The sequence below is a fragment of the Excalfactoria chinensis genome, chromosome 5 (assembly GCF_039878825.1).
Source record: "Excalfactoria chinensis isolate bCotChi1 chromosome 5, bCotChi1.hap2, whole genome shotgun sequence".
NCBI classification, from domain to species: domain Eukaryota; kingdom Metazoa; phylum Chordata; class Aves; order Galliformes; family Phasianidae; genus Excalfactoria; species Excalfactoria chinensis.
In genome coordinates, this window is record NC_092829.1 from 15,523,619 (window position 1) to 15,539,890 (window position 16,272).

A 16,272-nucleotide genomic window follows, 5' to 3' on the forward strand; every position below is an offset into this window, starting at 1 on the left:
ATTATTATGCATTCTCTCAGGTACTTGAATCTGTTCATCTTCTTTGAGTGAAATAATTTACTTGCAAATAACGCAGATTATAGTAATAGGTACAGTCATTAAAATATAATAGTTTTTTTGTTAGAAAAAATCTTCAGTGATGGTTAACCCTTGAAAATATAGGAATGTCACATCACTTGCAGGTTCAAAACAAGATGAGGCACTTGTTCATAGAGCAGGTATCAAAGCTGTGGATTTCACATGGGCTTGAAAATCTACTAGAAAAAATAAATGCGATAAAAATGCATCAAGAATATTTACATACACACATGCATGTCTGGTTTAGGAAATCTGTGAATGTACTGACAATAGAACAAGGGAAAATAAATCAAGGGAACATCACTAGACGCACCATTTTCTTCTATACATACCCAACTGATGGCTGCTGTCAGAGGCAAGAGGGTAAACAAACTGGCCTGGGATGGTTAAACTGTTCATAGAAACATAGAATCCTTAGAGTTGAAAAGAACCTCAGAAGGCCATCTAGTCCAACTCTCCTTCGGTGAACAGGGACACTGCAGCTAGAATCCAGAACAGATCCTCTGAACATGCTCAGATAACTTCTTACAGGGTTTCTGTTTGTCTGAAAAACATCAATGTACACATAGGGATGTATAAGTAAAAGCAAGACAAACGTGGACATCATTCATCATCTCCAGTGTCTTTTGCTTAAGAATGTATCAGTGGATAAATTTGATGGCATTATTCAATCACAAAACTCACCAGGTTCTTAAGCCTTGTTTAGAATTTCATGGAAGGCTTCATTTCACTTACCTTTAACCATGAATATAGATATTCTCTAGAAATGCTTATTTTGCTCTGTTACTGATGGAAGGTGCTTAAATAATTTATCAGATAATTGAGGTACCTACAATGCAAATCAAAGGATGATGATTTCTACCATGGAGTGAGTCTGTCCTGAAGTAATTAAACCTAGTATTGCTTTTGACTAGAATACATGTTGTAGAAATACATATGAATACATAGCCTTGATTTTCAGGAGAGAGAAACCATCTCATAATCCATAGTTTAGTTATCTCAATAGCTTGCCAGCTTCATTTAAAAAAAATAAACCTAATTTAAGATGTAAATTTTTCTAGCTTTGGTTTCCAACTGGTGTCTACCATCATGTCGTTCCTTATTCCTTTAAAAGATATTTACTATCTGAAGTATTTTCCCTAGAGAGATACCTGTGGTCTTGATTTGATAGAATCAGTTCACTAATCCTTTTTTTGAACTGAGTGTTTAATGTCTCATTATAAGGCATCGTTTCCAGAACTCATCTAATTTAATGCAGTTATTTTCTCAGTTCTTTTTAGTTGCTCAGTATCATTCTTGAAGTGTAGGCAGCAGAAACTAGACACAGTATTTTCCTCAAAATTTTCCTAGTGCTGTATTCTGAAATAAAATCTGTCGTATTTGTTTTAGATATTATCCTGCTTACTCATTCAAGGATCATATTTCCCCTCTTATGTAAAGCATCACAGTAGGAAGTAATCTTCACTTGATTACTTCTTATGACTCCTCAGCTCTTGTCAGTTACTGCTTTCCAAGACAGCATCTCCGTTTTGTACTTATGACCTGCTTTTGTCCCTTGCTGGTGAATGTTTGCATCTGTTGGTATTACAGCATATGATATGTGAAAGGATCCGTTCTGCCAAGAAATTCATCAGGTTGAGTTATCAGCTCTCATGTTGTCCACCACGACACATAGGTGATAGTCATCCATTTATGGTTTAGCGACTTGTGGTAACAATTGTAATGGGAGGATGGTTGGACTAGATGTTCTTGTCGGTCCTTTCCAACCCTGTCTATGATTCTACGATCCCAAACCTGTCATTACCTGAAAAGCAGCAAAATATGAAAATGATTTAGTCTTGATTGAGAGCCAACAATAAACTGAAAGAATTACTTTCATTTACGTATTTCCACAATGGTAGTGTGCCATTTCATAGGTTTATGGACATGTGAGGTTCACTGTTGCACCATGAGGTCTGAAGTTCATCTGACCAAGTCCAGAGACTGTTTCATGTCACAAGAAGTCAATAGTTTGTTTTTAGCATATGTTTAAGGAAGCATACATAGAATAGTACATCCTGTCTCTTTGTGTGAGGCTTTCTTTAGAACTGAGGTGCTGTACCACCTCTGCAGGATCTAGAATCCCTTTGAAATTTCCAGAGCATTCAAAGGCTGCTACTGTTAAACAGCCTGGATTATTTTGATGTTTTCCATTTAATCTGTGTAAAAGATGCATCCTACCTTGCATGCTGCAGGGTGGTGTGAATGCTGCTGTTCAACACTAATGGTGATGGCAAAGTTTGCAGAACTATAATACCACCAATTTTTGTGTCATCTGCAGATTTTATCAGTAATAGTTATAAATGTTGTTCCAAGTCAGTGATGGAATGCTGGATTGCACAAACGAAATATTTTCTGAGACAGTGAACAGATTTTGAGCTCCAACAGCTCATCAGCTTCTTAATTATTTAATGTTAACTTCGATATAATTCTCACATTTCTAGTAAAAAAGGTAAACAGAACTAAGATGAGTACTTTACAGAAGACTTTTGTCAGCCCAATCCATCACTACATTAAATTTTGTAAACTGTTTGACATAGCCTAGGCCTATATGTTAATGACATTAACTAAATTGCTGTCCTCTATCAGCTTATATCGTGGGGATAAAAATAGGAAAAGTTGTTTTTCTTTTCAGTGGTGTTCCTTGGAGCATTAGAATACTCACTTTAGCATATATACATGCAGAAGAGCATTTTTTCTTATAGCTACAACTATTAGGCTTGTTAACACAATCTTTGTTTCAAAATGAGCTGCTTGAGGTATGTGAAAGGTTATAGGGCAATTTGGGGAAACTGAAATTTAAGCTTATGATATTTTATAACCTAAAAGTCTTGGATTTTATGCTGTGTTGTGGAACTCTGAGGATCTCCACCCCAGATAACTGAATTTTGGGAACTAGGGAGGATGTGAAAGAGCTGAATTTGTGCTAAAAATGCAAAATGTATAGAATTCAAATTGCCATCTTGTAATTCACTTCTGCTTCCTCTGGAATAAACAGGATGATACTTCTTTTTCAAAATCTTCCAACTCCTCAAATGAGATGCACTGTGCAAAAAGTGTATTTCGGTTCATTGTATAGAATTTGAATGTGTAGGAGTTGAGCTCTTCAAAACAATGTTGGTGTTGAATATCTACAATAAGTACGTCTGTTTCACGTAACGTCTTTTGGGTTTTAAAAACCAGATTTCTTTTCTCTTATAGAGAGGTTGATCAGGATTCTGATGGGCGCATCAGCTTCAAAGAGTTTGAATGTGCAATGAAGCACGGACAAGATGAAGTATCACCATTGTACTTCGCCTGAAGTATGCTCTCTGGTGAAAAGACAAAGTGAAAACTTTAGATCTCAAGTTATTTAAAAATCAATGAAACTTCATTTGTTTCAGCCAGCATTTTAAGAACTTTGACTGTAAGTGTAGCTCTGAAGAACGGCCTTTGAAGCTTTACTGTTGACAAGTTGGGTGTATTAATTTACATGTGTGTGTGTGCATGGAATACTTAAAATATTTGAAAACTCGGTTGATTCCCAGTCACCCTAGTTAGGAAATGCAACTCAGTACTTTTTGACTTAGCAGATAGAGAAGAACTGACTCTGATTTCCAGTTATTGTGAAATGTATTCATTTGATTTTTCAACAGTCTTTTGTTGACTGACCAGAATATCTCACACATGTAGAAACTCATTAAAATCATGGTGGATAATGCTTGTTTGTTCAAAATTAATAGCATATTTGTCTTTCCTTTATGGTTTCACTTTCATATAGTGTTCTTTTTTATATTGCAAATTATTTTTAATTTAACAGCTTTTAGTTTATTATCTACCAGATTTAATACTGATCAATTGAGAACTGTGTATATATAGTAAAAAGGAAAAAAAAAAAAAAAAGAAAGAAAGAAAAAAAGAAAAGAAAAAAGAAGATAAAATGAACGTGAATAATTATTTCCTTTTGAAACAATTTTCTAAATTGAATTAAGAATAAAACTTGGTCTGCTTCATGAACTTCAGTATGGCAGACTGAAAATACTATTCAAGCCTACAGCTGACTTCTAGTGAAGAATTTGAATGTATGTGGTTCAGCAGGATCAGGGAATTTTCCAATTGTTGAGAAGAAGAAAAAGGAAGCGTTTATCACTGTGGACACACCCACCTTTCCCTCTTTCCTTCCTTCCTTCTTCCCTCCTCATCTCTTTCATTGAGTTACTACTTATGGAGATGATGTTCTTGCCTCCTGTAACTTTATATACACTCTTCCAAGCAGTGCTGTAGTGAGGTAAATCCTCTTATTCTATTTATTTTATCAGCGATTCCTTACTTCCTACTGCCTTTGTGTGTTCATATTAGTAGTAATAGATTCATTATAGTCATCAATCTCTGATCATATGCTTCTTTCTGTTGCTCCATTCCTGTTTTCTTGACAGTTGTTAAGTTGCTTGAATTGGAGATTCCTTCTGAAATTGTGCAGAAGCAAAGCCCTCCTCATGTAAACTTACAGACTGTAGCACACGTTTAATACTACTGTAAATGAATAAAACAATAATGACCAGTAAGAGGAAAAGTGTGTCAGTTCTACTGTTAAGTCAAAAGAGAAATCTTCAACATCTTCCTAACTTTAGTGAGGCATTCCAAAATATAATATATGGGCAAATTGTTTATAAATAACATCTATGTTTTCTGTTCCAATTTCATACGTGTACCATAACTAGACACATAAGAAGTGAAATCTTCTTTAATTCCAAGGCTGATAGCACATAAATAATGGGATGAAATTGGAGGCACTGAATATATGAGCAGATATTTCTGATTCTGTGTTCAAGAACCAGGTATCCATTAGGTGAACTAGGCTGTAACTCAAATAGCATGCTTTCTGTGCTAATCAGCGCAAGAGAAATGGTGTTACCTTTGAAAGGTGATGGAAAGACCTGCTAATAGATAGAGAGTTAACCTTAGAAATGCTATTTCCCAATAGATGAATGTTTTCATAAGAGAGTCATCATCATGGATGTTAATTAGCAATATCATCACAGTCTCTGCTGAGACACAGAAGATTGAATTATTCTCCCACAGGGACAGTTGCTACAGGTCTAGACGCGTTCATGAAAAAAGTGCATGATGGGTTGCTGTGCTATTACTTACACTACACGTTTTTGATCAGAGTACTTAAGTCTGCTGACTCAGGTGTCCGGCCCCTACACCTGTCCTAAACACTAATTCCATGCAGTATCATTTTATTTATTTCAAACTAATTACTTATTAAGGAGCAACTGTGAGGTTTCTATCTTACGGAAATCTTGTTTTCAGTACTAGCTTCCATTTAGCCATTGAAAAGTCTGTGATATCTTGTTAGTATTTCTAAACTAACCGTGGTTTTCTTTGTAAATAGCTGACAATATCTGCAGTTTATTGACTGTAGGTCAATAACCTTCTGCTGAAGATTATTACAGACAGAAAGGTCTCTGTACTTTTCCTTCTAAGATATATATGTCTTGTATTTGTAGCAAGGAACTTCCAAGAAGAAAGTGCCCTCTATTTCCTTTGCTTTATATACTCTTAATCCTCATTTTCTCAGAGACTTTAAAAGTTGGTGAGAACTTGAATTATTGTGACTAGAAAATGGTCAGTGAAATGAAATGTTACCATGTTTCAAGGCCATTTTTTTCCTTCTTAAACACTTTTTTTTTTTTTTTTTTTTTTTTTCTTTAAGAGAGCTTCTATTCTTACGCACTCTGGTTTCCCCTCCCTCAAAGACTTGTAGAAGGAAATTGTAGGTGACCACAGCTGAGTGGAACTGAGTAGGCTCAGGTGATGCAGTCTCTACTGAACAGCTGAATAAAAGCTAATTACCAGACAGTGTTTATCAGAGTTTGATTAGCAAACTGCAGAACACTTCAGCTATCACTGCAAATTGATAAAATTAGGAATGACATTTAGTAGGGTGGGTGAAGTGGGAGGTTATTCTCGCTAATGATTTGGGGAATAAAAACAGCAGCTACCCAAGGATTGGATGAAAGATGCTTTTCATTTTTGTATGTGTTCTATTGCTGATGTAACAGCTTCCTTTTTTGTCAATAGGAAAGCTGTGATCAATATAGCTCACCAGTTGTAACTCTAGGGTTACTTGAAAAGGAATATCCACTCACCAACGGGTTACTTTCTTACTTGTAATGCTTCCTAGCAGCAATAATAGAAGCTCAAGAAAACAAGTTTAGTTTGATGACAGCCATTTTGGGTCTGAACTTCTATGAATTGAACATTGAATTAAGTATTTTCTGATACGTCCTGTGGAGCAGCACAGAGGTGAGTCTTCAGGTTTTACTGTTACACTGTCTTTTTGAAGTTTAAGAACATATTAGCTTTGTTTTGTGTTGACTTTGTCTTCTTTTCTGATGCCTGTTACTTAACAAGCAGGATTTGCTTGTTAAAAAACACCTGTGAAAAGAACATTTACATTTGAGTTTTCAAATGAGTGATAATCTGCTCAAATTATTTTCATGTGAATGCTGTGTGTGCTTAGCTTATTGCTGCCACTTTAAAGCAAATAAATTATATAACCATACGTTCAAAATGTGTTTGTTTTGTTCTCCTGGAACTTCTGTAATTCACTAAAGCTCTTGGAATTTAGTTATGTGTTATTTTTTTGGGAACAACTTGAATGATTTCATTGATGGAACGAGCAGTTGTTGAACTGTGGTCTTTGGGCAACCTGATATCCCTGGTAGCTTGCAGTGTAGGATAGTGAAAACCAGGACAGCTTTGATTGAAAGAGTTCAGAGGACTGAGCCGAGCATCAAGACTTTCCTCACTGGAATGTTTTGTTTCCTTTTTATTCCTGTTGTATCAGAAAATGAATCTCCTGTCCATATACTCAGTAATCAGAAGAATATGGGAATAAGTACATGCACTACATCATAGAATATTCAGTGTGTCCTTATGAGGTTCCCAAAATAAAACTTAGTACCTTAGGCTTGTGGCAGTGTTACTGTATCTTCTATCTTTAATCAGCTGGGTGGGTGGTGGCTGATAAGTCATACTCAGTAACTAACTGACACACCAAATGTCACAGTTCAAAGAAAAGCTTTGGCACGACTCTCATTTACTATCTCATCAGTTTTACACTCTGGCAGTGAAATGCCATCTTAAAATTAGTATGAATTATAGCTGCGTTCCTGCTTTTTGTACTTAACGCTGTTCTCTGAATGGAAAGCTACCCTAATGGAAATAAAGAGACTTGTTTTTATAACTTTTTGCGTACTGATTGCCTGCAACATTATGAGCAAATACAGTGCACTGTTTTCTGGCAATAATGTGACTAAACAAGTTATTTTAATCACAGTTCTTTAGAGACACATATCTGAGTCTTTGTCTTGCAAGAAATTTGTAATTAGAGATGAATTTTGAAAGAGCTCATATAGGTTGCACATGTGTTAATCTCTGTGCTCAAAGCATAGAGTAGTTCTGAAGAGAATCCCTTGATCTTCTCCACTTCTTGTGTATTGGTCCAGTTTGCTGAGCCTTTATGGTGTTGTAGGCATAGGAGGCAAGGTCTAGCAGACAGGGGTTGTGAAGCTCTGCGGAAAGATGGTCCCTTTTCAACATGGCAAAGAGATGCCAAAACATCTTGCAGCTGTACTGGAGTAAAGGAAAAAAGCTTAAGGGCTGTGAATGCTCTTCTCTACATATGCTGTTGTAAAGGGGATGGTCTGAGCTCATCTCCTGGGCCCAGAATCTCCATCTGGCTATCAGAAAAACAATCTCAGCAGCAAGGTATCCCATTCTGCATGTCTGATATTTTTTATTTTTTAAATTTGAAATAAAAAAACAATGCTGCTGCCATCAGTGTCCTCGTGGGGCTGTTTTCAATGGCTTCAGTCCTTCTGTCCAAGCCATGAACTTCTGGATGTAAATCAAACTCAGTTTGGGATCAGTTTAGCAACCAACATCATGGTGTCAGATAGAAAATGTGCAGAATTGGAAATAAGTCTTCTTTTCAATATGAATTGTTAAGGAAGCAGGGCAGTGACATGCTGCTGTCATCTGACTGGGACAGGCAGAAGGGTGGCATGGGATTGCCTGGGGCAGGTGGATCTCTGGACAAGGGAAAATCATTCTGTGACAGTTTTTATTCAACAGCTTCAGACAAAACATATGCTGAGAATTCCTTATCTAGTGAGTCAGACTGATTCCAGTTCATATTAAACTCCACAAATTCACTTTGTAAGAGCCTCAACACCAGTGCCATCAAAATACTGAACAACTGCTTTGTCACTGAGGTATTTGCTATGTAGGGTTAGCCAGAAAGGGTTTGGTCTTTAAGATTATTTGCTATCTGTGCTGCATTGAAAATCACAGCCTCACTGACAGTAAGGAGGAGTACTGCTATGTGCACTGCAAAATGTCTGGTCAAGTTTGCGTTTAGTTACCTAATGATGTTAAAGGCATTCCAAGTTAAAATAATCAATATGTGATTGTTTGTTTGTTTGTTTGTTTTGAAAGAAACTATCAACTTTACTAAATACAAGAATGCTACGAAGAGCGTAGATAAATCTGCCTTACAAACTAGCTTTGAGAAGTAAGACAGGTAGAGCAGTACCTCTTGGGATGAGCTGCCTCATTAGAAGACCTAAGATAAGTGCACTGAGAGAACCTCAGTAGCTGCAAAACATTTATGCTAGAAGAGAGAACTTTGAAATTCTTAGTCTTTCTTGGAGTAGGAAGCTGTGATAGATGTTAAATAATTGTGAAATATTCAGTGACATATTGAGATGTAACAGATGCTGTGGAATCATGTCATAGTCAAACATTGTACTGATTTTGTAAGTGCCACATATTTCCTGGCAAAGGACAATTTTGAGAGTTAGTAACATGAAATTCTAGTGTTAAAAGAATACAAATAATACGTCAGTTGGAGTTCTGCTCACCCACTCTGTTGGAGAAGCAGCACACAGATACGTTTAGCTGTCTCAGAAGGCGTCAGATGGAGAACTTGAAATTCTGTATTTTGATAGTGTTGTTTAGGAAGAAACAAGCACTATTCTAGAACTGATTTGGTGTGCCTAAATAGAGCAGCCTTGTGGAAAGGCAACAAATATTGTAGATTGTAGTCCCCATTGCCCCATCCGTCACCACCTAATAACTAGCAAATGTATTAGCAGCATGTTTAAAACCCTCTTTTCCCTTAGGTACTCTTCATCTGAATTAATTGAGTTGGGAAAGGGAGGTGGAAGGCTCCTATGGTGGTGTGGGTTTGTTTGTTTGGTCTTTTCCCATAGTTAGCATTTGAAAACGAACAGCATTTACTGGAGATGTTAATACTGCCCCAAAGTTGTCCCAGTAAGTCTAAATGCAGAACAGTGCAGATGATGGTACACAGAAGCCCCATCTAGACAGAGCCTAAGGATTCCACCACCTAAAGATGAAAAGCAGAATCCCAAAGGTTAAACTGAGTGCCAGGAGGTTGTTTCTGTTGTACAGGATGGACCTGAAATTCACCTGTCTCAATGCCCAGCCTTCTTTGGCAGTAACAATGATTAACACAGAGGCACACAGAGTGATGCGTCTCCAGCATGCTGTGTGTCCAGCAGTAAGAGATTTACAACTCATTGCTATTATATCCTGTATTACACAGGTGATTTCATCTTGAATCACACTTTCTCTTTTCTTTGTATTTCTTCAGTCCTTCCATAATCTTTTTCAGATGATCAGAACTCCACTGGTTACTGAAATTGAGGAAATAACTGTGGCTTTATGTAGTGGCATAATGATATTTCCCTTTTTATGTTCTATAGCTTTCATAACAATAACTTGACAATTCAGTAGTGGAATGGTAGTACAGCTAATTCAGAAATGGCATTAGGAACCAGTTTGAGTTCATTTTTTTTTCCATTATCTTCATTCATACATCATGTAACTTTACATCACAAAATAATTTTGTAACTTGGGAATAATATACATGTAACAATAACAAATAAAAAGGAAAGTGATATACTTTTTTTCCCCACTTATTTAAGCACCTGCGTGTGAATAGGAAGATGACTCTTGCAATCTGCAAAACTATTGAGGTAGCTAACTGTTGGCTTCCAGAATGTGTCACTCCTTACAGTGACAGTGTTGCTCCCAGAGCTCACTGAGAGCATGAGCTGTGGTGCAGAGATCCTTGGGCTGCTCCTTGACAACTGGTGCATCTGTTCTCTGCAAGGCAGTATCATGCAGGATGCTGCCTCGGAGCGTGGCTCGGGTCCTGAACTCTGCTGTGCTGACACAGCGCTGCTGTTCTGAGGCTGAAGCTATGCTCAGCACCCGCTGAGAGCCCTCACAGCACCCTCTACAGCCTTGCCAGGCTGTTTTGTTGCAGGGCCACAGCCTGGGTGTATTGTGATCAGGCAGAGACTGCTTCTTGGAGAGATTATTTTCTCCATTCATGACAACCCGTGAGAGCAGCTGTAGGTTTCTAAACTTAGCAAATCACCTAAATTTACTGGAACTCAAGAAAAGTGAGTCATGTGGATTTATTTAAAATTTAAAAAAATCATTTAATACTGAAACTTATTAGGTGCTGGTTCTCTACTTCAGTGATTCATTATTGCAGTTTACTGTAGCAGCTCTCTAGCTCCAGTGTGGAACTAAAATAAACTTAGATATGGTGTATATAGGCCAAAGGACATAAAGAAATCAGGCAGCTTAGTCCCGCTGGATAAGAAATGCGCTGTAGGGTCAGGTCCACGGTCTGTCTAGTTCAGTAGCCTGTTTGCAACTGTGCCAATGGGGAAGAGCACACGGTTGAGGAGGCTGCCCTGCTCAGTGCCCTCGCACTGCCCCAGCATCCAGGGCCTCTGGGTGGGGATGGCTGCAGGGCGCACTGCCTGTCTCAGAGATGGCAGTTCCTGTAAAAGCAGCTAAAGCAGATAAATGCTAGGAGGAATTGAACCCTTCGAGTTGTTGTTGAAGGAACAAGTTTAGGCTGTCATAGTCGTCAAAGGCTTTAGTAGGGTGTGTATGATCTTCTATATAGATTTGCTGTTCATGTACAGCTTTTTTAGCTAGGAAGCGTGCAAATGAGATTAGATCTTAACTGCTAATTAGTAGTGTGCCACAGTCTTAAGCTGAGAGAGGAAATTCTTCAGTAGCAACTTTGCTCTCCCTTACGCCTGCTGGCTTTTAAATGACTTCTCTAGCACTTTCAGCAAAGCTGTAGCTCTTGACAGGGACTGTGGCATCAAAGTTGGAAAGATCCAAGGATGAACTTGCATGTAGAAGAAGGGGTGAACAAATCCTTTGGTTAGCTTTTACTCCAAAACCTCTGTTTAGTTAACTGGAAAAAACATATATTTTTTCCTGTATCTCACAGAGATGTGCCTGATGTGGTTTGTAAATTGCATCGAGTGTTTGTATGTGGTTTAAAAAAAAAAAGGCTAACTAATGAACTAACACAGTCATTAAAGAATAAGATATTAATGAAGAAAGATCACGGAACTCATTTTCCAGAAAACAGATCTGCAGACCGCAGTAAATGATTGAGCACATACGTGCAGTAAGGATTTCTCATAAATGAGCTTTGTGAGGCACTTGAATCCCTTAAGAATTTGTTGTGTTGCTTTTATAAAGTAATTTCAAAATCCAAATGTTGTTTAATGCTGAGCCCAGTGCCTCACAGAGGCTGTCGTATCAGAACTGCGCTGACACACGGACTTGTAATTTCAGATGAAAATTGTATCAAATTTATTTAACAAGACCCGAATGTGTTGATTGACACATACAGTGCCATCCTTTGATTCCTTATTACCTGAGTATTGTATTATCTCTCACACGGCCTGCAGTTCTTATTTACATTTACATTTAGGCCTTTTGCGTCGTTCTCGCACTGCAAAGGCATTTTAGAATGAGTGTAAGCGTAACTTATATTGTTTTGAATATCCATTTATATATCTCAGATGGTGTAAAGGTGAGCAAATGAAGATCACACACATGGTTATATGGTTATTTTTCTGTGACTTTGTGTTTAAAGCTGTGGTCTTCTCTGAGAGCCTCTACAGAGTATCTCGGATTCCAGGAAGTATTACTTCTTCCAAAGTGGGTGACAATAATTGAAGTGCCTATCTTCCATCTCTCACTGTAGAGGTTTTCTTCGCTCTTTCTGTTACACAATGGTTGCAGATGTGACATCCTGTTATTACACGAAAAAGTGGAGATTTCCAGGAGATAAAATCTCTGTTAATACAGGGACCCTTTGAATGCATTTCCCTGGGAAGTCTACCTAAAAATTCTCCTGAAGGAGAATCTGAAGCCAAGTTAAGCAGCTTGTATTTTGATATTTTTTTTCCCCCAGAGACTGTATCTTCCTGCTGTAAATGAACAACTTCAAATTCCTCCCTGCTTCTTTTGCAATTTACTTTGCAACGACATGAATTTAGCTTAAATGTAACAAAATTTAGACTTCTGTTAATGAAGTTGTTATACACAAAAAAGATAGCTTACCATCTTTAAACAGTCTTGCTGGCTGTATAGCAGAAGTGCTGATGGGGACTTAGAAAGGACACTGTTTTGAACAACAGAACTGGAAAAAGTCCAGAAGCAAATGAAGCCAAGACTGCAGTGTTCTGTCAGACTGACCAGAGCGTATGAGTAGGAAACCTTGGAAAATGCTAGAAACACTAGAAATGCATTTAAATAATTTCGGGGAAATACAGAAACAAATAGAAGTACAGTTTTCATACAAAATGAGTTAAGCTAGTATTTCTTTAATACATTTTTATTCCATACCTGTGGTTGTAAAAGAATTATTTGAGTTGGGAGGGACCCTTAGATGTACCCTGCAGTGCACAAGGACACCTGCAGCTAGATCTGGTTGCTCAGAGCCCCATCCAGCCTGACCACGTCTGTCTCAAGGGATTGGGCACCACCACTTCTGTGGGCAACCTGTTCCAGTGCTTTACTGCCCTTATTATAAAAACAAACAAACAAAACAACTTCCTTATATCCAACCTTAATCTCCCCTGCTTTCATTTGGAGCTGTTTCCCCTTGTTCTGTCACCACCATGCCTAAGGCCTTACTGAAGTCCAGGTAGATGACGTTGTGTATGTTTTTTTGTAATCCATTTCACTTAATTCAAAGACAATATGAAGGTGAGGGGATCAGTGGAGGGATTTTCAGAAGTGTCTGAAAATGAGCAGCATGCTTCACTGAGGTTACATTCCACGTGTTGCTGAATGCCTTGGGGCTTGGCACAGTACATACAGCGATGCATGAGATAATTTATGTCAGTGAAAAGTAGCTGAAGCTAAGCTGCTTTCGATATCTGAGCTAGTTCATCTGTTTCTGACCGCGGAGGTCTCTGTGTTGTGCTGCACTGCAGAGCGATACCCTGCACGTTTTTAATATCTCACCTGTAGCCAGTGGAATCAGAGGTGTCAGCAGAGCTTTTATTTTGTCCGCATAATCTTGAATTCTGATGATAGAGCATGAGAACAGTAATCTAATTATATTTCTTGGAAGTTTTGCAGCTACACAAAACATTTATATATATATATATATATATATATATATTTACTTACAAAATATATTGGATCAAAAAATCATTGGTGCCCAATAAACAAGAAACTGCAATATCATTTTATAGTCACTTTTCAGAGCGTAACAGTTAATCTAACTCTATAGTTATGCTGGTACTGTATAGTATAAAATGTGCTTTATTCACTTCCCAGCAAGATAGGGGTAGGGTTATCTTCAACTTTGTATTTTTATGACTTTTACAGCATCTGTGCTGTAAACTGCATGCAATTCACTATAAAAGCTTTTATTTCCTTTCAGTTCTCATGGTCACTACTTCAAGAACAGTTACTGCAGCAGCATCTATCCTCGCACAGGATTCCATTATCAAAGTACTCCACAAACACATCTGGAAGGAGCCTCTACCTCTAAGAAACATCCACATATCCAATCCATCCTTCTTCCTGGTGAGATAACCTCTGACTCCACTGTTTTCTGACCAGTTTTACTTATCTTAAGTTAGTTGAATGCTGCACTTTTTGCTTGTTTTACAAAATCCCTTCCTGAATTAATCAACAGAAAATCTAAATATTTCAACTCTGAAGCAGTCTTTGGTATTACCAGGGAAATCACATGGGCAACAGCGGGTTGGCAAGCTATGTTTGATGTTTCACCTCCTTGTGCCAGTTAATGTATGTGCATAATTGCTGAAGAGCTGTCTGGTTGCAACTTAAGATGTGTTGCTCCTTGATAATGAAAGCAATGATTTGGTCCCACGCATGAACTAGAAGTGTCTAATGTGAGTCTGCCTGTGGGACTCTGATAGAAAAAAAATGAACAGTGCCCTGTCAAAACCTTTTAAGAAATGTGCATGTAATAATAATCTCTCCAAATTGAGCAAAAATCTAATTGGAAGATGCCTGATTTTTTTTGGGGGGGGGGCTAAAAAATTTAATGTTTGCTCTGGGCATGGAATAGCAGCATGAAGCCTCCTCTCCATTCAACATACCCTGCTAGGGCTTTCCTGGCACTGGGGAAACATCGGGGAGCAGCTGGGTCCAGAGTTGGCCACAGCTCCAGCCAATTTCTGTGGACCTAGATGGGAAAACACCCTTCAGTATTTGTTTGGATGACATCACCCCTGGCCGCCCGCAGAAGTGAGAGATATCTGAGACATCTTTAGCTTGCTTTAAAAGTCAGGGTAGGCAGAAAACATTGAGCTTTCTGGCCTCCAGCAATGCTGAGCAATGCAGTAGAATTAGATTTTCTAATAAGGAAACACTTCTAGGCTCAGTTGTGTTACTTTTTCTTGTGTGTTCCTTCCCAAGCTTGAATATACGTGCTCTGGAAAGTGATAAATGGGCATTTGTCAATACATTTAACTGCAACAACTGCCTGAAGATGGAGATCCTCTAGCAAGAGTCCCAAGAACTGTGAGTACTGTGAACAACTTGCTCTTTGCAGAACAACTGAATAATAAGCTGGGATTGTTCACTGAGGAATGAAAACTGAGGAAGGATGTGGTAACAATATTCAAATGAACACAGGAATGTCCTTAGCAGCTCTCCCTGATGATCTGTATTTGAGATGAGAAAATGGTGAGGCATTACATATTTGCAGTTTTAAAACAATTTTTTTTCTTTTAATTGCTTGCTTACCTGATATCTTCCATTTTAAACATGAATTATTGTTAATTCCTAATGTGAGCAGAATTGATCAGGGAGGTGACCAGAAGCTTTTTATTAATTTGCAGCTTTTATCTTTGGGAAATTAACATTCTGGCAAAGAATTTAATTGGGCTTTTTTGTTAATTCTCACAGTGATGCCTTGGTTTTTCCTTTTGGGACTGCAGAGAAAAAACAGCATCTGGTGTTTGAGGATGCTGGGGATTTACACCATATTATGTGTAATGTCTCTACTGTAAATAAACAAAATGAATAATTAAGTGAATAACGAGGTGTCCTGAATTATGACTTCTCTGGCTGCATCTATGGAAAATCAAAGGTATGTTTGTACTCCTGTCGTTTGTGCTTTGGTGGGCATCTTGTGCTTGTCATTGCCCATATGGATATTAGCAATATATCTTTTCAAGCAGGAGCCTGGAATAATATTGATGAAGGCTGCTTGGTAAAATGGAGGAATTTTTGCTCTTCAGTGTAGCATCTGTCTGTGTTATAAACTGTGAAACAGAAGAATATTAGAAATTGTGTCATAGCCCAGAGGGCTTTACTGCTTCTGCCCAGCCTCTCCTGACCTGCCTGCAGCCCAGCACCCTGCATCAGCCCAAGGCCATTGGCAGCTGCCCCAATGAGGCCCCAACAGGGCTGGGCTCCAGCTCCCCACAGCCCAGCCCTGTCAGCCACAGGCTGGCCCATGTCTTTGCCTGGCCCCCATCTCTTGGCTCCTGTCTGCCTGCAGAAAGCCCTTGTGGTCCCCAGGGAGCTGCTGGCCCGTGCTGTCTTGATGGGTTGGGTGGCTATGATTTTTTTTTTCTTTTTGAATATATATATGGATGTAGGTGCCACCTTCCGTACTTACTGAGAAGGCCGGTACTCAAACAGAAGTCACCGTGATGGGGCAGGAGGAGCCCCCTCCTATGGATGGCTGTTGTGTTGGCTTCATGAAGACTGCAGTGGGGAGGTGCTGCAGGAATATATCCCATCCCACAACTGTCCTTC

At 38.5% G+C, this 16,272-nt stretch overlaps 1 protein-coding gene across 4 annotated transcripts in view; it reads left to right on the forward strand.

The window, feature by feature from the left end:
* EFCAB11 (EF-hand calcium binding domain 11) overlaps nt 1-15,542 on the forward strand; it is a 65,649-nt gene extending 50,107 nt beyond the window's left edge. Inside the window, exons 6-8 of one of the 4 annotated variants that reach the window (XR_011903834.1) lie at nt 13,916-14,061; nt 14,923-15,027; nt 15,415-15,540. Coding sequence is in view for 3 of the 4 variants with exons in the window: in XM_072338883.1 (XP_072194984.1) it covers nt 13,916-14,061; nt 14,923-14,927 (151 nt within the window). In the remaining variant the exon portion in view is untranslated. Of the gene's footprint in view, nt 1-3,318; nt 6,409-13,915; nt 14,062-14,922 lie in introns of those variants that run through there. The other 3 variants (XM_072338883.1, XM_072338882.1, XM_072338884.1) reach the window with 3 other exon arrangements.
* The last annotated feature ends 730 nt before the right edge of the window (nt 15,543-16,272 follow it).